Source organism: Haemaphysalis longicornis, unplaced genomic scaffold (assembly GCF_048455015.1).
Source record: "Haemaphysalis longicornis isolate Haplotype H1 unplaced genomic scaffold, Haemaphysalis longicornis Haplotype H1 scaffold_3, whole genome shotgun sequence".
In the NCBI taxonomy this organism is placed as follows: domain Eukaryota; kingdom Metazoa; phylum Arthropoda; class Arachnida; order Ixodida; family Ixodidae; genus Haemaphysalis; species Haemaphysalis longicornis.
In genome coordinates this window covers 18,875,197-18,896,330 of record NW_027526335.1, presented here as the reverse complement: position 1 = coordinate 18,896,330, position 21,134 = coordinate 18,875,197, and the positions used below count along the sequence as shown (strand labels likewise).

The following is a 21,134-nucleotide window of genomic DNA, read 5'->3' as shown; positions in this document are numbered from 1 at the left end:
TGACAGAAGGCAACAATGAAATGTAGTGCAGAAATTAAATGTGTGGGTAGACCTTGAAATGGCCAAATTACAACCAATAAAAGTTGAGGAAGCAGTCTCTAAGATGTGTCGTATAGGATAGCTTATAGATAGCAGCAAATGCAACCTGTGAACACTTGCTTCTTTTAAGTCAATTTTGCCTTCCATATTTTTTAATCGGGCTATAACTTTAAATCGACTCATTAGTCCGACTAAGCATCAGTGGTAGACACCTATGCAGTGCAAAACCGTGCAGATACAGTGCGGAAGATGTAAACAGATGCAGTGCAACATTTTCAATTCAGTGCTGCCACCCACCTTCGCTTCCACTGCTGTTGTTCCGTTTCCGTGGGACCACCACAGCACGTGCCTCCTGCATGGCCACTTCCGCCATGTCTTTCTCCGCCCAGTCCAGGTGAGTGAGCCCCACCGAGACAGACCGGTGGAACATCCTGCTGCTGCCAGCCTTGGCCCCCACAATGGGGCCCAGACCGGCCTCATCGTTCCTCTCGGCCACAAAGCCGTCTTCCGCTGCCTCATTTCCGTTCAGGGCAGCCACCGACTCCGCTTCCGCCTCAGCATTCTGCGAGCTGGACGTCCCCGGCTCAGACGGCACGAGGTCCTCACCAAAGGACAGTGCGTCCGCCGAGAGGCCCAGCATGTTGAAGTACTGGATGGGGCTGGCCGCCGCAAATGGGTTCGAGGGCAGCAGGGTTTCCCCTTCAGCGAGGCTGGGCAGGCCGCTCCGCCGCGACCTCATCCCGGAGCTGGACAGCTCCAGCAGGAACATGGCGTTGCTCTTCATGTTGTGGTGAACCGTATCCTGGGCAGGAGAGGCGACCCTTGCCACTGCTGGAATCGACCCGCTGCGGTGGCGACCCCCGAGGGAGGCACGCTGGCCCCCGCCTGCCTGGCACATCTTTTCCCGGCACCGGTCACAGATTAACTGCCAGCTGCCGCCACCAGGCCCGCCGCCGTCCCCAACACTGCCGGCCCAACCCCCACAAAAGCCCTTGATGCTGGCATTATCTCCACCAGCAAGATTGGGCTGCCGCACCTGGTATGGCGATGGCTGAACGCATGAGAGCCCACAGAGCTCACACAGTGCCTCTTGCTCGCTGCCTGCAGCACCGCCCAGCGAGCCGCGGCTGTTAACCACCGTTGAGCGGTAGCCGCGCTTCTTTTTGGTTTTGCGCCGCTCCGAGCCCCGGACAAATGCCTGCTCCAGGCGATGGAATGTCTTGCTGCCCGAGAACAGGCTTGGCAGAACCACCTGCTCCTTGATGGCCTGCTTGCACACGCTTGTCACCTGCTCCCACAGCAGCACGAGAAAGCGCAACGCCCGGGGCAAGTCCACGGTCACTTCGTTCCCGGCGGAGGAACAGCCCGCTTCTTGCGTCACCTGGTCCGAAGTGGTGGCCGGGGCGAATGCCCGCTTCGACTTGATGTTCTCGTTCAACGGCTCGTTGGACTGAAGGGTGTCGAGCTGCTGCAGCTGCAACAAGCTCGGCGATGTGACCTCAACAGAGTGCCGGAAGCGAGCTTTCTGCTCCCGCGTCAGAGGAGCAGCGGCTGCCACAGTTCTCTTGGTGATGCTTTTGCGCAGGTCCGGGTTGAACTTGAGGTACGAAGCGCAGGCCATGGCATCGTGGACCACTCCTTCGTGCCAGAGAAAAGCGGAGAAGACAGCCCGCAGGCACTCGGCCACAGAAGGGGACACGCCCTGCCGAAAGGGCTCGGCGGCTGCAGTTCGTTCGGGGGGCTGCTCCGAGTGGATGCGTTCCCGCTTGCTACGAAGCACATGCCGTATGCCAGCCTGGCCACTTCGTTCCCGCCGCGACATCTTTGGCGAGATCCGTGGGCTTTCTTCGCGGCTCGAGTTGCTGCCGATGCTGAAGTGGCCCTTCATACTCGCTGCCGCTCCCCCTTCCGGGCTGGTCTGGGTTCCCGTTTGAGCAAACGACTTCAGCGATGACGTCGGGGAAAGGCTTTCCTGGAAGTGGAAGTGGTTGAAAGTTTATTGTTCATATGAATTTTCTGCATGCGCAGCGATAGTTACCACGCTAAGTGCCACCTACCTTTTTGGGAGTGCCGGGAGTGCTTAGGGGACTGTCCGTGGTCCGCTGCGTAATGCAGCCAATGCAGCCTGTTGCTGAAGTGTCCCGAAGCTCCCGAAAAAAACTGCCGAGGTGGGAGCTGACACTGCTTTCACTGCGCAGAAATGCAAGGCGAACACTTCACTCCGGGGACCTCTTGCCAGATGACAAATTTAAGCATGTCATTGGTTCTCAACCTTGACAGCCCATGTTCATTTCCCCTCTGTGTTGTGGCAAACTTAAACAACCTCATCATTAAGTGGTAGCATTGAGTGCCTTGTGCTGAAGATTAAATGGAAACTTATATGCCTGCGAAAAATGATAAGCAAACTGTTGGTAAAAAATTGTGTAGAATACCAACCCAACCCAATTTCCCGCAAGCAGATCCTGTGAGAGAGAGAGAGAGAAAGCTCTTTTTAAAGAAGAAGGGCGAGAGGTTTGCCAGAATCTCTACACTGACATGCTACTCGGCGGGGGAATGGGTAGGGGAGGGTATAAAAGGCCCTATAGATAACAGGGCGGAAGAACGAGGAGAAAAGAAGTAAGAAAAAACACACACATCGTACAGTTTGTGGGAACAGTTCGATGAACGTCACAATCTCCGCAGTATGTCAAATCAGTTCAGTGACACCGATCTCGTCTAGGTATTCAAATAACGCCACTAGTGCTTTGCGTTGAGCTGAAGGGGAGGGCCATGGACCGAGGAGTACTTTTAAGCTGATCGGTTCTGGGCGTAGGTGCTCAATCTCCTGCTCCAAACGGCACCTTGCGAATATGTAAGCGGGGCACTCTAACAGTAGGTGTTCTACAGTTTCCGGCGATCCGCAGTTATCACAGTACGGATTCAAGGTTGCACCGAGTCGAAACAGGTATGTTTTCGTGAGCGCTGCATTGAGGCGTAATCGGTGGTATAAAGTTTCTAGCCGGCGCGTGATCACTCTGCAGCATTCACAGCATCCTAGCAACTGTGGTATCCACCGCAACGCATAGATCTCACCTAGCAACGATGATATTCGCAGCAGTTCCACATTCATATAACCAGGGTGATGTCAAGTTATGGGCTCAAACAATTTCAAACTAGGCAAGAAAACAAGAAGGTTAGTGAAAATCTGGGATAAAAGGAGAGAACAACTGGAACCATAAAAATGACAAATGCCCTTCAAGTCAGCACACCACCTTCCTTGATGACCCAATTAGCTCGCTTGACCCTTGCTTTGGCATCCCCTGGGAGCCTGTTAGTCTCCAGGTGCCGTTTCTTTCAGAGGCATAGCCAAAATTTATTATCAAGCATCGCTACTAACATACCACTTGTGGTAAATGTCCACTACACCCACAACAAAATAATGGCTACGACAATCAAATCGTGGCACTCCAGTGGTTCCATTGAAACGAGTTCTACCATACTTTGAAAATATTCCAAGTTCCCTAATACCGCTATCCGGTTCCATCTATATTACTTGCCTTGATATTTGGAACTCTCCAGCATTCACTTACCCCTAAAGGTAACCCAGCTGCCAATGCAGTCGGCAAGAAATTTTTGAACTCGTTTCAACTACTGTAAGCACAGCCACATGGATGACGCGGGTCCGTCGACAATGCTTTGGCTGATACACACCCCACCCTCACCTTTGAATTGAGCCCCTCCGTGGCGACGATGCCGCTGTTGCCTTGGAGAGGGAGCCCAACTCGCTCCAGCTTCCCTGTGTGCCACTCTTGACGGACCCCGAGTGGGGGGACCTCGAGTGGCTCAGTGCCCCTTCCGAGACCCCGAGGACAGAATCCGAGTACGAGCTGGGAACTAGGACGCCAGGAATGGGCACAGGACTCGACGTGGCGGGCTTGGAGTTGGCGGAAGACCGCCGCCGCCGAATGGGCGGTGTCGCCGGGGGCGTACCGGGCGGTGTGACGCCGTTTCCGTTGGCCTGGCTTTCCCCAATGGCTCGGACCAGATCCCGGACCGACACGCCCCGCAGTTCCGGTGGAATGGCTCGGGGTGGAGGGGGCGATGACTCGGCGCTGATCTGCCTCCGAGGCACCGGCGGCTGGGAGCAGGACATGCCCGTGGCAGAACCGCTCGAAGTGGGTGCCTCGGATCGCTCGGACATCGGTTCAGTGCGCTCCGAGTCTGCCAGCGCATTTGTGGACGTGGAGGGAGTTGAAGCTGCAATGAAAGGAAGGCACTCTTAGCAAGGATGTGCTCAGCTCTTGCCAACTAAACACTGACAGCAAGAACACACGCAAGAGTCTTTCTGAAAAGGATAGGGGGGGGGGGGAACATACTTGATGTGAAGGTCTGGTGCCTCTGTTCCCTTCTTGACGAGGCAACTATTCTGAGTCACCAGTGAGAGACATAGTGCCTTTTGACCCAGTCATTGTACCAGCACATCCAATAATTTGGATGTTTAAAGATCGAAAACAGCACTAAGACGGGACAAAGAAAAGGTGAGACAAGACTGGGGGCTGTCTTGTCTCACCTTTTCTTTGTCCTGCCTAAGCATTGTTTTTCATCTTTAAGTAAGTACCAACAAGCCTGCATTAACACCGTTTTCCTCTTGGATGTTTTGTCAGATCAGCAATGCTAAATGTAGCAACAGCAGCGTTGCACTGTTCAACTTCTTGACTTGGTGAAAAGTTGTGACCTAGCAGCAGCCACCTGGTCACCTATGTTGAGCGAGGCATTGCACTGCCCCCATGCCCTGCTCATGGCTGGTGGAAAGTACAAAGATCACTTGCACCCTGCTTCACTGTGAGCGTGCCGCTAGCAGTAAACATTACCACAGCAACGATATTACTGCCTTAACGTCACGACATTCATAATGTTCTCAGCTTAGTTTCCCTGTGGCTTAAAAGCTAACAGGACACACCAAGCCAGAGTAGGCCATTGCTGGCAGCTTCAGTTAGCAGTACTTGGTTTTGGACGAGTTAAGGGGGGACGCGGGTCTTAGAATGGTCAAAAATGGCCAAAATGTCGATTTTGAGAAAATCTAATTTTTGGAATAATTGTACCTTGAAGCACCTGCCTTCAAAATATTAACGCTAAATTCGATCGGGAAATACTCTAAAATCATGTTTTGAAATGCCTCGGGGGCCACGAAATGCCCCGAATCGGGCAAAAGTTGTTTCAAATTCCCGCGCGCGCTGTGGGCGAAGCAGCCGACCGATCGCCGCCATCTTGGTCTTGTTTTGAAGCTTGTTTCTTTGTGCGCATTCTGCGACACCTTAAAATGGCGTCGCTTGAGTAGAACGACCGCCCTTACCGGTTTTCCGAAGGTGCCTTCTGAGCCGCCGATTGGCTGCAGCGGGCGCGCGCGGTTTGAGTTCGTCGTGTGGCGCCTCCCATTGGTCTGCACCACTGCTACTCCAGTTTTTTTTTTGTTTTTTTTTTTTGCCATCATGGCGTCTGCTACCCGCGTCTGGCTGAGCCTGCTCTTGTGGCGCAGCGCTCGCTTAGAGTAGTTTTGATAGACATTTTCGCTGTGTCTTGGGATTCTTTCATCGCACACATTCGTGACTGATGCCAGGAGACGTACGTTTGAAGTGGACGACCCGTCATGCATACGGGAAGCGAAAGCGTCATCCGCCCGCGTAGTGCGACTTCGGGCCGCTCGACTCAGCCGGATGAAAATTGTTCGCCGCCTCGTATTGCTTCGCCTTTCCCATCGCCTGACCAACTACCTCGGTAATCCAGACCTGGTCCAAGCACGTTTTGTCGACTTGACACAAGGTATTACACGGCGGAGGAGATCGCCGCGCGTACGGAACACGCAGACGAGGTCAATCGCAGCATGGAGACCAAATCACCAACGCAGCAAAAAATCGACCTCCTTGATGTGGATCTGGTGCACTCGGAGGTAGAATCCAGCACAGATTTTGTCTTAGTGGATATGGCAATGCTGAAAGACCTTTTTGCGCACGTCGAGTGCGGCAAGTGTGGGCTTGCGGCGCCGGATTTGAGACCGCTGCCAGGCAGTACAGACTCGCCGTGAGGCTCCAGGTGACGTGCTCGGTTTACGAACATCGTGTGGAGTGTTTTTCGTCACCAAGGACCGAAGGATCTGGCAACATCACTCCTTTCGAGGTAAACATAACGGCCTTGAAAAGTATTCAAAGCATCGGAAAAGGGGTGTCTGCTCTGTCGGATTTTTGTGCTGGGATGAACTTATCCCACAGAGGCTAGCCTACACCTCAAGACGTTCCAAGAGCACTTGAAAAAGTGGTCCAGGTTTGCGAGGAGACTGCAGCAGCCTCTGAAGCAGATAGCTAGTGTGTGTGTCGTCACGGGCTTGTACAGGGACCTTGCTCGGCCGCCAAACAACATTGATGTCATGTTTGATGGCATGTGGATGACCAGGGGACGATCGTCACACATTGGAGTGGTACAGCAAGCCTTCTGCAACTTGTGAACCCCCCCACTTAAAAATTCAGTGTTGCGAAATCAAAGCTCAGTGTTTTGTCACAGGATCGCCCGAACGCTTCCTGCCATACTGCCATAGGCCAAAAAAGCTTGCCCTTCGGCTACTTTTTTTTTCCCCAAAAAAACATCACGTCGTTTGACCCCTGTATCCTCTGTGCCCTGCATTTGACCCCTGTATCCTCTCAAACTTCCTGCGCAAAAACCACGACTAAAATAGCCTCACCAAAGAACAAAAAAAAAATTCCCCCGCATTTCCCCGAAGGGGAGTATGAGGAAGTGCGAAGCACGGGGTGATGCTATGAGGGGGAGTTTGTTGAAGTTTGGTGGCATTTTGCCCGTTAGTTACATTAACACCCCCTCGTGATCACATTCGGCTTAACACGCCTCGTTTGTCCCTCTGCGGAAATGTTGGTGAATTAACGTGTATGTTCGAGAGGAGGAGCGCACCGCACCGCAGCGCACCGCAGCTGCGAAGCGCCGACCGGAGTGAAGGGAGAGGAGGCGCAGTCACATGAGAGAATGCAGAACTAGCGGGTTTGTAGTATCACGTGTACACCACGCAGTTATCAAGCCGCTATAACGCCGCTGAGTCGCCAACGCACGCCGCTGACGACGTAGTTTGAATGCGTTAAAGATATAAGGCGCGTTACTAACACTGATATCAACGTCGCGTCCGTGGCTTAGTCGGTAGAGCGTCGCGCTGCGGCCGCAAAGTCCGCAGATCGAAACCTGGCGCCGGATGCTGTTTTTTTTTTTATATAGTGTAGTGGCCTGGCTGGCGCGCCGAGAGAGGGTGTTGCGAGCTGGAGAGTAGTAAAGGGGCTTTAGGAGAGTAGGCGAGGGGGGAGAGGAGGCGCTATGCGAGCGCGACGATTCTGGCTCGCTTAAGAAGTGCATTCGCACTTATTCCTGGCCAATCTCCCACGTGGGTATGTGCCATGTCAGCGGCCAGGCAGCGCGCGCCCATCTCCCCCCGTTGCTAAGGAAGACGAAAAGCGCGCGCACCCGCAGCTGTTGCTATGCGGACGGCGGAAGGTTCGGGGTCGCTTATAAAGTGCATTCGCACTTAAAAAAGAGGGCATCTGAAGCAAGTTTCACCCTTCCCTCCTCCGCCGTACCCAATATTCTGGGTGCCAAAGTGCACTGTAATGATCGATGCCAGTTTACAAAGGACTGTTGCAGTTTTCACAACGCCAGCGAGACGACACCAGATTTCACAAGGCCAGCAAGACGCCAACCGATTTGAAGTCGATAAATTTTGCTGAATTCCTGATGGTGTACGTTACTTGGTCTCTGGTATCTCCAGTTGTAGTTGACATTTTTGGAATCCAAAGACAGATTTGGGAATGGGAAGAACGTGTCTTTGTTATACAGAAATACTGCAGTTACACTACTGACCGTTCATTTCATAACACATGGCCAAACTTCAAATGCAGTTTTCTCAGTTTCATATTTTTTGTCGTTTACGTCAGCCTTACGCAGCTTTTTGGAAACTTCTTTTTGCTTCATAAGGTTACACTTGGTACCGTTTTTTTCAGTACAACCTGAGGTACCCGATGACATTCTTCGTCTTTCTATTTAGGCCATGCATAATTAATGACTTGCAGTTATTTTGATGAGCCAAAATATTGAATACTGCCATCTTGTATACTTGACATATTTTTTTGGGGTGCCATGACTTTAGAGAAAAACGAAGAATGTCATCGGGTATGGGAACTCTCTGGCTATCAATTCATGTAATAAAAAGCTACAAAATGCAATGCAAAAGTTCATTAAAGCTGCGTAAGAAATTACCTAATTACGGTTTAGACTTTGCATGATAACTTTCAAACTAATAGCAGCAGCTCAAATATAATTGCATATTTGAAATCTACAGAGAAATATACATTTGTGTGCAAATTTTCATAGGTTTCTACCCATAAATAAAAAAGTTAGTTTTAAGACCCTCGTCCCCCCTTAAATTCCCATTAGTCTCTGTTATGCATCCACCACCATTTCACTGCCTCTTTTGCGTCTACTGCTTGTCTATTGCCAATCGTTGTGTCTTCATTAATTACCTTCCTGCTTGAAAACATCTGCGATTCTTTTTCACTCCCCTCCCCACTTCGATTCCCCATACACCAAGCAAGCCTTTAATTATGAAAACTCCTCTATCGTGATACACGTGATCAGTGGATTGCTGACAGACCTGAGAAAGCTAATGATAAATGTGGATTTTCTGCGGAGCCCCGCAAGAGCTGCCCGTTGGCAGGAAAAAGCGTGCCCACCTGGAGATCCGAATACAAAAGGACTAGCCGATCCAGATGAACCACCTTCTGGGTCTGAGGTGCCGCTCCCAAATGTAAACAGGCCTAGGCAGACAAGAGAAACAGGCAGAACGTGCACAAGCAATTAGATGAAGCAGGAGTAATACAGGCACTTCTACATTACTCGCTGTCCCAGAGTGGCTTAAAGGGACACTAAAAGGTGGAAACAAGTTGGCCTGTATCGGTAGGTTAAGTTCTGGGAACCCAAATTCCCCATTCTCGCAACTCACAGTTGTTTGGTAAGGCAGTTAATAAGGCAGAAAATGCCAGAAACATGAAAACGGGTGCCGATGCCCCGAGTGCTCTTGGTTACTATGGTTTGTGACGCCACAATATTTGTGCACGGCAAGAGCTCATTGGAGAAGGATCTATAAATGTTTTTCCTAAGACAAACAGTTCTGCAGTGGTTGAGCACATGAAATAAATGTAAATCAAAGCTTTCCATGAACTGGCGTAATTTAAAAAAAACACAGATAACAGATTTTATACACTGAGGCTGGTTGCTTCCCTCACGCTTGTCAGCCATCACACTTGCAGTTTCATTTTGGAAAAGCATTGGTGTGCAATTAGCGAAGACAATAAGCTACCATGGGGAACACCCGAGCTTCTCCAAGCAATATCTCCGGCAGTAAATGGCATAAGGGACAAGATGCACTGCAGGTGCTTAAGTGACTCGCCTGAGCTTCTAGTCCATTCTCCACTCATGGATGTTGCTATCGGTAAGGCATGCCCATACCAGGTTTGAACCTTATCACCTGTGAGAGGTTAGGGTACCTATTGGGGGTTATCTGGCTGATCCAAATTGGTGCTCTTCTATTTGCTGCGAGCCACTGTTGATAAATAACCTGTAAATCATGCGTGCACAGCTCTACCCTTCGTATGTTGGGGCCGGGCGAAGCTTCGGCCACGAAGTGACTGCATTTCACGCCAGGTTGGCTCGTCGCGTGAGAGAAGAGAATATGAGATGGACGTGATCGCCAGACGAGGTGAGATGAAGGCTCCTGCTTGAGCGACACCTAGCCAGGCAGCCGCTCTTACACAATATTCAAAACAGCACTTGTTGCTGCTTTGTTCGTGGTCAGCATGAAGTCTAGGTGTACAGTGTAGGCGGGCACAACGGCCGCTGGAGCGATGAAAAGCATTTTTCGTTCAATGGGTGGCAAATAACAGAAGTGCAAGCCAGCCTCCTCGGTCAAAGAAACTTTCTCGGTGGTCAGCCATGCCCTGGTGACGTAAAAGCTACTGTGGCCAGCCTGACAGCGCCTAGCGCCAACCGCTGCTACTCTAGACCGCACCGGTGCCTCGCTCAAATTTGTGATGCGACGTCTACGTCACGAAAAAATTAAAGGGAAACGGGAGAGGGAAATGCCAGCTTTATTTACGGATTTCTCAGGAAATAACGCATCGTTGCTCGTCGAACAAAACCCGAGAGAGCTACGAAACGTATGATCTTTCAGTTAAAACAAAATTTCATTCAGCCTTTAGTGTCCCTTTAATAAGAAGAGCCACAGCAAAAGAATACCAGTGGTCAACCAAATAGGAAACACACAGCCAACACTAAGAGGTCGTGCGCACCACCGAGAGGACGTACCACCACGTTTATTACATCCAAAGCAGCTTTTTTAAAAAAGGCTTAACATGTCTAACAACGCCAACGTATTAGTTTTGGGCAAGCTGATATTTTGAAAACTATAAATGGACTGCAGCAAGAGCTTTGTGACTGTATTATGTGCAGCAGATACCCAAGGAGCTCTCACCTTGCATGGCAGCCCCAGGACCAAGCATCGACCGGTCTGCTCCAACGGAAGCAGGTGCGGTGAAATTGTATCCACGGGAGCGGGAGGCCACAGCATTCTGGGAACACCTGCAGGCAGGGTACCTTGGTCACTTAGATAACACAGCAACTCACACCCACAGAACCTCTGCACGTGCTGAATAAGTGCCACACACAGTGACTTCCTCATATGCAGCTATAGCAAGCTCGTACTCGGGGTCCAGCGTTGTTCAATGTACACAACTGAGTGTACACCCGCACCATTCATCGCAGCGCACACTTTCCAGGCCCCTGGATTACACATGGGGAAAGAGAAACACTATTTACACCACTGCCTTACAGTGCTGGCATGGAAGCATCCAGGTGTCTTTTACAGTCGAACTTGACTGTATCGAACTCATTTACATCAAATTATCCCTTATATCGAACTATTTCTAGACATGGTGTATTTAAAATGAGAATATATCGCAAAAATTATGTTTATATCGAACAAAAATGCCAGTGACTCCTGATATATCAAACTACCAATGCCCAGAAGTGCCCCCCTAAGTTGGCTTTCCCTCACGGCGGAAGAAAAATTTGCCGGCACACAAGTGGTTTAGCCCGGCCACTCATGGGCATTGGGTGTCTCATTCCCCCCTCCCTCCCTATCGTGGCTGCACCGCTGCACCATGTAGGGTGAGCCGTCACACCCCCCATGCAAAAAATGATCCTGGCCCGCCGGCTCCGCTTACTCAGACTGCCAATCACAGGCGAGATGTCTCCATGTTTTTCTCTTTTGTTTTGTGTGTGTTATTCGCGCTCTGTGAGCTTTCTTCTGAAGTGTAGCTGTGGTGGCTAGCGCTAGTGTCACTAAATAAATGCATATTTAGCGGCTCTAGCTAGCGCGTAGCAGCAGAATTTCCCTTTTGCCATGAAGCTGGCAATCATAAATCAAGACAGACGCGGTGAGAAGTCAAACGTCCCCGCTGCCCACGAGGTTTTGAAAAGTAGAGATTCCCGGGCAGACATTACGAAAGAACCCATCTGAAACTGCTTCAGAAGTGCCCGCTTGAACGTGCCAGTGACTACTGAAAATTAAAAGACATAATAAAGAAGGCGTCGACCACAAGAGAGAAGAAAACGACGACGTTTCGGCCCCCCGAATGGGAACGGGAACCCGAACGGGAAATGTCATTGTTTTATTTTCTCTTGTGGTCAGCGCCTTCTTTATTATGTCTTTCAATGTCATTCCCGACCAGACGGGTGTCCATCGAAGCCTCGATATTCATTACTGAAAATCCTGAGGAGTGCAACGAGGCCATTGCTGGTATTGCCGATGCATGGAGTGGCCGCCATTTCCAGATCAATGGTCGATGACTTTGCGAGCGTGGATGATGGTGTCACGACCGCGCGAGAGTTAAAGGAGGCAATGGTTTGGAAGACTGTCACTGGCATCGAACCGCGCACAAGTAAAAGTGGTCGCAACAAGGACAGCGACGTCGATACTTTTTCCACAACCCCTGAAGTGATTGGTGCACTCGCGCTAGTCTGGTGCTTCTTTGCAAATGTGAAAGGTTGCGGCCTCAGCTGCTTCTACTCTTTAGACGGTGTGGAGAAGTGCGTACTCTTGCAGGCAGCGAAGTTTTCCAAGAAGAAGAAGAAGATACAGCACTATTTCGTGCAAAAGTAAGGCAGGTTCATAAATAAATTTTTTCATAAATGGTATGCGCTTTTATGATGTCTAATTCCTTAGCTTGCTTATACCAACGTATCCTCTATACCAAAATAGCTTTTTTTTTGGGGGGGGGGGGGGGGGGGGGGGGTTCGATATAATCGCGTTTGACTGTACTACAGCCCATACTAAACATTCCAAATCAGAGTAGGGTGTGCAATCGCTCTCAAAGTGCTGTCACTACAGCCACCACTGAGGAACAGCATTGCATTGTGTTCTCAGTGCACTGCACCACTGTTGCATGCATGGCATTAATGATCCCTGTCTTCCCAATGACTTCCACCCACTCCTGTCCCCACCAGCTCTTTTCTCTTCTCACCTAATCCCTCCACCTTAAAGGGACACTGAAGTGAATTTGTCAAGCTTCTGTTTTTGCTAGCATTGCGTAGACTGGCTCAAAATACACACACTTTTCAGCATTTATCCGGTCGATGAGGCGATATTTATTTTATAAAGACTGAAAGAAGAAACTACCGTGCAAGGTCTGCGGCGGCCACACCAACTAAAGCAGTGACATCCATATAATGTGCTACTGTGATTGGACTAGTATGTCCAAGATTAGCCTTCAAACCAATTTCAGTTTTGGTTCTGTGAAAAACAACATGCTTTGCATTCGACGTTACCGTTGACTGGGCATTCTCAATACAGTTAAACCTCGATATAACGAACTTCAATATAACGAAATTCTCGATATAACAAAGTTACAAGGCACACACAATTTACTTCCCATTGGAAACCATGTATATTTTATCTCGATATAACGAAGCAAATGTTGCAGTAATTTCATTACAACGAAGTCTCTGAACTTGAAGAAAATTTACCCACAAGGACGATTTCCCCGTGATGACGTCTGAGGGGAAAGCGTTGGCAGCGCGCGCGACTTGGGTAATGCACGCGGCCGTGCCTCCCGGGGCGTGCAGCAAGCAAGGAAGAAGCAGCGAAATCCTCCCGCTGTTGCGAATGGGCAGGTTGCGACTCGCATCCCAGCTTGTCTCCGATGTTGGTTATCAGCCATCCTGACGCTGCCTCCGCTGTTAGGACTGGGCCCGCTCACCGCAGCCACCACTCTTGCGACTGGCCATCCGAGCGCAGCCACCGGTGTAGCGACGTTGCCTTGATCCGTCCGCTATCGACACAGCGTAGAGCAGAGCGAGGAAGTTCTCGAGTCGACGAAAAGTTGAAGCAACATTTATATGCAGGATGTACAAGGGTAAGCAAACGCGAGTCGGTCGTTCACCCGGTGCAGGATTCGGCCAAGCCGCAGCGATGCTGCATACCTCCTCCCCCCATGCTCCTTTGCTGCGACCCAAAGCACCCAAAGTGGCCTCCCTCTTTCTCGTGCCTTCGCATCACCTGGTGCGTTCTCTCGCCGCTTTTGTTGCCCGCATGCGACGCCGCCATGAGGGGCTGTAGGCCCGCTTGAGCAAAAAGCGGCGATCCTGGAAGCCGTTTCGAAAGGGAAAAAGAAGAGAGACGTTGCAGCTCGATTCGCGATATCACAAAGTACGCTGTCAACAATTTTAAAAGCTAAGGACGTGATTCTCAGCTCTGCAAAATGTGGTCGGTCAACATCGGCCGACGCGCCTGAAGCCGCTACTTGGCTGGAGAAGGAAATGCCGAAAATATTGACGCGATACCAGCCATCGGAAGTCTACAATGCGGACGAAACAGGATGTTTTTATCAGATGCTGCCGAATAGGACGCTAGCACTGAAAGGGAATGGGTGCCACGGCGGTAAGCAGAGTAAGCTGCGTACACGGCTCTTCTGTGCGTCAACATGGATGCCAGCGACAAGCGGGTGCGGGTGAAAGAAGGTCACGGACTACTTCCAGAGGAAATAAAGGAGTCATTGCTTTGGTAGGTACCGAATTTCGATGCAACGAAATTTCATTATAACGAAGCATAGTGCCGATTTTTACGACTTCGTTATATCGAGGTTTAACTGTATCTCAGTAATCAGCATACTGCACTTCTGCCATGTTGTCGGCTAAAAAATGCGTCAGATAAGCCTATCAGCCTGGCTTGGAATCGCAACAATAGCCGAGGCGTACGTAGAGGATGAATTCCCTCCGTGTCACTGGAGATGCTCAAATGCGATGCCCTTCCCCCCTTTTGGAGCTTGCCTGGATCGTGCCTGTATCGTAACAGGCATGTTCACACCAGGCCAAGGGTCGGCTTATGGTGCTTATAGCAGCACCATAAGCCAGTGCTTATAGCAGCACCACGCCAACGAGAACTTGCCAGCGTGTCAGTGTCAGTCTGCATGCGTTCTGCAAACACACTCGTGGAGCAATGAACGTTACCGTGCCAAAATGGTGAATTTACTATAGAAAACATTGCCCGAAAACAAATAAATCAACTAAAAAAAAAAAAAAAGAATACGTGCTATCGGGGATTTCAACTTGCGAAGTGCAAAACAATGTACCTAATGCTTTGCACCTAATCCAAACCTACCAGCCATAAGCCAGCGCTGTCAGCGATGGAAATATAAAGTATACAGTGAAATCTCAGTTATAACAAGCTTCAGGGGGCCGGGGTAAATTTCTCATTATTCTGAAAGGTCGTAGTGAAAAATCGCAAAATTCAAGAGGACAAATTACAGCGTAGACAATTTATAACGTAATCGCTTAGAGTGCGGGACCGGATATAAGGGGGTTTTCCTGGTCACCGGCAGGCCTCCCATAGAACTCTAAGCACAAGAGTACCGCTTATAATGTGGTGGCCCGAAGCACAATGCAGTTTATAGAGCGATTTTTTGATGGGTCCACTGATCGACCAGTGCAGCTGGAGCATCGTTCTAGGGTGGCAAAAAAAAAGAAGGAAAATGAATTCAGCCATTCAACGCAGCCCGCACTCCCTTCTTTCCTCTAACTTAGACATGGGCAGAAAAAAAAAGACACAGGCACTCTTTAGTTCATATGTTCCGTTTGCACTCACGTGATAACCACAACGGCCTTTGCTCTGAACACACATTGAAAAATAGCGTTTTGTCAGTTGCACTGCCGCTTTCTTTCAAAGTTATGTACCAGCCCACCCAAGTTTCATCTCTTGTGAGACAACCCCCGACGACCCACCTGTGGCCGCAGGCTCCGGCCGAGTCGTCGTCGTCGCTGTCTCCGCCCGACTGCATGAGCTCGGACTCGTGGTGCAGGTAGACCACCTCGGGCACCACCAGGGGCCCCGTGCGGGCCAGGGTCCAGCCCTCGCCCTCCGTGGTGAAGCAGTGCCGCTGCACGCTCTCCACGCTCAGCTGCAGCCACACTCCCTCCGCGGTGCACACCTGCGAGCCGCACAGACAATGCACTCAGGCACACGTCCCACTGCTCGGGAAGCCAGTGGATACAATCCGCAAAGAAAGAACGACGCTTGCTCTTTAAACTACTTGGTTGTTTTTCCTTACTGTGGTCGGTGGGCTAACACGGGATGCACTACAAACTCCTGAACAGAACTTCCGATAATTCAGTTCTCTCTCTCAACAATCGTTTCAACAGCTTCAAACGGCACACTTAGCTCCTGCTATAGTGCACAAGATCTAATGACAGTCTTCTTGCATCGCTGTATCAACCTTTGCAATGGTCGTGCCTGTCGCAGCAACATGCACCTGCCCTGCCACAGATTTTTTTTTTTTGTTTCGTCATGTTTTCTCCAAAATATCTGCACCCATTCAGTCACTTAAGAGGTGTTACGAATCGGCCAGCGCCGCCGTACTTTCCCGCTTCACTCCTCGGCTGTGCGACGAAGCCACTACGTGCGCCTTTCGTCAGGCGCCACCATGTCGGTGACTCATCATTCAAGTTTCGACAAGCCGGGCCAGACGCCTTCGCTTTCAACGCGCTTCAAACTCCGGCAGTTGCCAGCGGCGCGCCGAGACTTGTTCAAGGACACAGAGGCCCCGTGATATCAGCGGAGTCCTCCTCTCCCCTCTCTCGGACTCAACGGGCGCCGAGGATACCGACTGTTTACGAACTCTGGAAAGAGCGTTGTGTGTGTCTGCGATTCTTGTGGCGTGCGCAAAATGTAGAGGGAAGGCTGTTTGACCGTTACCGCTTTTGGGTATAAATAGAGCAGCGCAAGCGCTTTAATCCATTCCTGTTAGAGCAGCGAATCCATGCTGTCACTCTGCTCGAGTCCGGTATTGTAACCTCACCCGTCGGGGCATTGTTCTTTGGCTTCGGCTCACCTCTCGCTATGAAGTAAACAGTTACGTTGGCCAACAGCTCTGGACCTCTTCCCGGCTGCAGTCGGCCCACCCGGTCGCAACAACTGGCTGGCAGTGGTGGGATGGCAACTTCGTAACACCTGGAGCCAGCGGTGCGAGATCCAACACCACGGACGTCGAGGCGGCTTCGGACTTCGCAGAATTCACGGCGGTCAATGGTGAGTGCGGGACTTTTCTTCACTGAGTTTTACCAGGCTTCTGAGGATAGCTGGTAGGGCGTGTGTTTTTGTCGCGTGGGTTATTCGCGCAAAACATTTTTTGGAGCAGTGGGAAAGCAGTACTCCAAACCGGCCATGAATTTGAAGGCGTTGAAAAAACCGCAGTTGTTGGAGCTTGCTAAAGAGTTGCGCTTGGATGTTACCTACGCGCTGAGAAAGCCAGAGCTGATGCAGGCTATACTTGCTGTCGGGGCTGACGATGAGGAGCTGTCGGAATACATTGAGCTGGTCAATGGCAGGGAGACCGCGAAACGTCAGGCCGCCGAGGCGGAGGCTGAGCGCCAGCGTGAGGAACGCGAGGAGAGAAAGCGAGCACAGGAGCTCGAGAGGCAGAAACAAGAACAGGAACGCGAGGAAAGAAAACCACAGCACGAGGAAAAGATGCGATGGTACGACCTCGAGCTCGAGAGCCTCGAACGGGAAAGAAAGGAGCTCGAGGGAGAGAGACTCCAATGGGAGAACAAGAACCTAGACCACGAAATTCAACTCGAGCAGGAAGAAGTGAAGCCTGAGTTTGAGTTGTTGCTCAAAAAAGACCTCGTTGTCGAGGAAAGCACCGTGCCAGCGCTGCTAGTAGCAGACGCTCGGGAGCGCAAGTCGGAAGCGACGGTTGCGGCCCCGCAGCGCGGCGAGGTGGCTGAGAGAGATAGCGGAGATAGCGCATTTCTGGAGGCTCTCGACAGAGGGCAATGTAAGTCCACTGAGAGTGGAAATGTGTCTGTGTTGGTTTCGGAAATCTCGGCAAGGTGTTTAGATGGTTCGAATTTGCGGGAGGCCTTGGAAACGGCTACCGACTTGAAAGTGAACATTTCGCGAGATAGCGAGGCTTCGCTGGAGTGCGTAAACCATGAGGCTACCGAAAGGCAACACGAGTCCGCTGAAACGGAGGTTGTTTCTTCGGACGGCGGCAGTCCAGAAGAGACCGACGTTGTGGCAAAGCCTGCTGCCGAGGCAGTGAACGGTTTGCACGGTTCAGTTGGGAGAAATGACAATCTCGCCACTCAGCAAGTCGATTCCGTCCTGCCACCAGCTCAGGTAACCAACCTCGAGCAACGGCCAGCCGAGCTCGTACAGATGCAGGTGTCGCGGGCGGCTGAGCCGTCTTTTGAGACAGGCCAGCTTAGTTGTAGTGTAGTTCTGGCAGTGAGGAAGGAGAACGGGAACACGCTTCGGTCTTCGCAAGCTGAGGCTGCCGCCGAAAGCGCGAGAGACGACAAGGTAGTGACTGTTGGGAACTACAAGCACTACAAGGTGTCTAAAGAGCTCCTCGTGCCCTTGTCACTCCCAGCTGAAGCTCCCGATGATAGGCCAGCATCGGCTGAGCTAGTTGAGAATCTGGTGTCGCCTGTGGCTGAGCCGAAGTCGGGAACCGACCAGCCAAGGGGAAAGAACGAAGACGCGTTCCGACGTTTGCTTGCCGAACGCGTTCGTGAAAAGGCGAGCAACGAGGAGAGTGAAAAAAATTACGCCCACCTCCCCTTGCGGGAACCCTGGTGTGATGCGATGCTGAAGGGGGTTCCATTGGCGTCGCATCAAGCAATCGTCGGGTACGGCAAGAGAGCAAGCGCAAGTGCAAGTGCGGACGACCGTCGACTGAGAGACCGGCCGGAGCACGGCACTCCGCTTCTATGCGCAGCGCGCCCGAAGGAGAGGAGACCGCGGAGAGAGAGAGAGTACTGCACATGCGCACAGTGCGCAGCCGCGCGCAGCGCGACCGCAGATGTTGGGAGAGAGTGTTCGCTATCGGAGAGAGGAGAGGAGGCGAGCGGAGGAGAGACGCAGCTGTGCGGACGCGGACGACGGACGCACGCAGGACAGGGCCGCCAACAAGAGATGCTCCTCAGCGTCGCATTTAAAACTTCCGCGCGTACTTGTGCCGCATGTTTCAGTGCGGCCACGCCCAGGGGCAAAGCCGTGAGCTCGCATCGCGCCAAGGGAACGCCGCCTCCAAGAAGGAGTGCGCGCCTAACGTATTAACGGTGGAAAATCCCGCTCGCTCCTCCGCGCGCTCGACTGTTGTCGAAAAGAACGGCCGGTGTCCCCTCACGCGGTCGCAGCAGCGTTCAGAGAACGGGAGCACCTAAAGTACGGTACAAACAGGGGAAAGCTCAGGGCAATGACGTGAGCTTAAATCGCAGCTCTCGGTGCGAGAAGTGGCCTGTAGACGCATGACTTTCTCAAGTTCATTGTTTTTCCTGACGCAGGTTTCACCCTTTATGATTACGTTTCTTTTTGTGTGACACATTTCCCATCACGCGAAATGTCACCTTTCAAGTTTGTGCACTTGTCTAAAGTACTGCTGGGCTAAAATATAACTAGAGTAGTTAGTTATTCGCGTATTTTTTTCGCAACTAGAAGCCTGGTAGATTGATTGATTGATTGATTGTAGGGTTTAACGCGCCGACGCAACGCAGGCGATGAGGCGCGCCGTAGTGGAGGGCTCCGGATTAATTTTGACCACCTGGGGATCTTTATCGTGCGCCGAAATCTCGTACACACGGGCGTTTTTGCTTTTCACCTCCATCAGAAAAGTGACCGTCGCGGCCGGGAATCGAACCCGCGACCTCGTGCTCAGCAGCGCAACGCCTTAGCCACTGAGCCACCGCGGCGGGTAAAAGCCTGGTAGATCTTCAGTGTGGATTTGTCTTCGCACTTGCCAGCGGCGATGCGGTTGTATCTTCCTGTGTTGTTCTGTTGCTTGCCTGACCAAGTCAGAGATGTTCTTGGGGAACCACTACTCGTCCCGTGACCGGCCCGGTGAAGCTCCAGCACGGTGTCGTACAGCCCAGGCCTGGAGTTGAGCGTCTGCCGAGCACTTCACTTCGAAAGCATCCCTCCGGACAACGGTTGAAGACCCTTAGCCATCGGGATCTCGGACCCCCGGCGGAGAAGCTGTTACGAATCGGCCAGCGCCGCCGTACTTTCCCGCATCACTCCTCGGCTGTGTGGCGAAGCCACTACGTGCACCTTTCGTCAGGCGCCACCATGTCGGTGACTCATCATTCAAGTTTCGACAAGCCGGGCCAGACGCCTCACTTTCAACGCGCTTCAAACTCCGGCGGTTGCCAGCGGCGCGCCGAGACTTGTTCAAGGACACAGAGGCCCCGTGATCTCAGTGGAGTCCTCCTCTCTCCCCTCTCTCGGACTCAACGTGCGCCGAGGCTACCGACTGCTTACGAACTCTGGAAAGAGCGTTATGTGTGTCTGTGATTCTTGTAGCATGCGCAAAATGTAGAGGGAAGGCTGTTTGACCGTTACCACTTTTGGGTATAAACAGAGCTGCGCAAGCGCTATAATCCATTCCTGTTAGAGCAGCGAATCCATGCTGTCACTCTGCTCAAGTCCTGTATTGTAACCTTGCCCGTCGGGGCATTGTTTTTTTTGGCTTCGGCTCACCTCTCGCTATGAAGTAAACAGTTACGTTAGCCTACGGCTTTTGGACTTCTTCACGGCTGCAACAGCGGCTGGCCACTCGCATCATATGCGCTACCACTCGCATGTCGGAGGCCACGGAGCTCGAATCGGGTGACAAGTAAAACCACTTTTGTTATTTATGGACCAAATTCAATCAAATTAGGAGCATTTATGTAGTTAACTATCCAAATAACAAAACTGAAATCAGTTTAAAAGTATCTGCTATAACTTATGAGTTATGAGACTAATTACCTTCACAGAGTCGCCCCAAGATTAATTAACTAACTAGTCAAGAATTCAACAAAATTTTTATGTCAGTAAGACCAGGAAGGTCTATGATGTTCAAGGAAGCTATTAGATTACCACTTTATTTCCTTTAGGTATCCAGAAAGAAAGAGAGAAGTTTCACTTTCTTTTCGACATGAAGCCATTTCTGATTTCAAAAGGAAGGTGAAACCTTTCTTGTTATTTTTTTATGCCTAAAGGATATAATGCAATAATCTAATAGCTTCCTTGCACAGGATAGACGTTCCTGATCACACTGACAAAAAATATTGTTGACTTCTTGCCTAATTAGTAGGGGTGTGCGAATATCAAATTTTTCGAATTCGAATCGAATACGAATATCTAGCTTCGAATATCGAATCGAATATCGAATAATTAAGGGCGAATGTGGCTTTCGAAATCAACCTCTTGATTTCTTTGTGAATTTCGATGAAAATTTGCACAGCAACCGGAAATGCTTTTTTGGTAACAACATAAAAATTTCAAAGTAATATTTTGAAAACTTCTTTATTTATAAAATTTTCTTTCTGTCCATTTTGTACCGAGCTTGAGTGGCCTATAAAACATGATAGAAAGCTTGTTCAAAACACTTTGCACTTCCAAATGAATGGACGAGGTCTTGACAGTCTTAGATTTTTTATTAGAACACAACTTTTTTTAGTTTTTCATTTTTTAG

General features: G+C 50.8%; 1 protein-coding gene across 1 annotated transcript in view; it reads right to left on the bottom strand.

Annotated features, from left to right (window-relative positions):
- Positions 1-21,134, bottom strand: part of Hiw (MYC binding protein highwire) — a 145,993-nt gene that overhangs the window by 34,898 nt on the left and 89,961 nt on the right. The window contains 6 exon segments of the mRNA XM_077702493.1: positions 337-2,011; positions 2,097-2,229; positions 3,741-4,275; positions 8,796-8,879; positions 10,592-10,698; positions 15,397-15,602. Coding sequence (XP_077558619.1) covers positions 337-2,011; positions 2,097-2,229; positions 3,741-4,275; positions 8,796-8,879; positions 10,592-10,698; positions 15,397-15,602 — 2,740 coding nt within the window.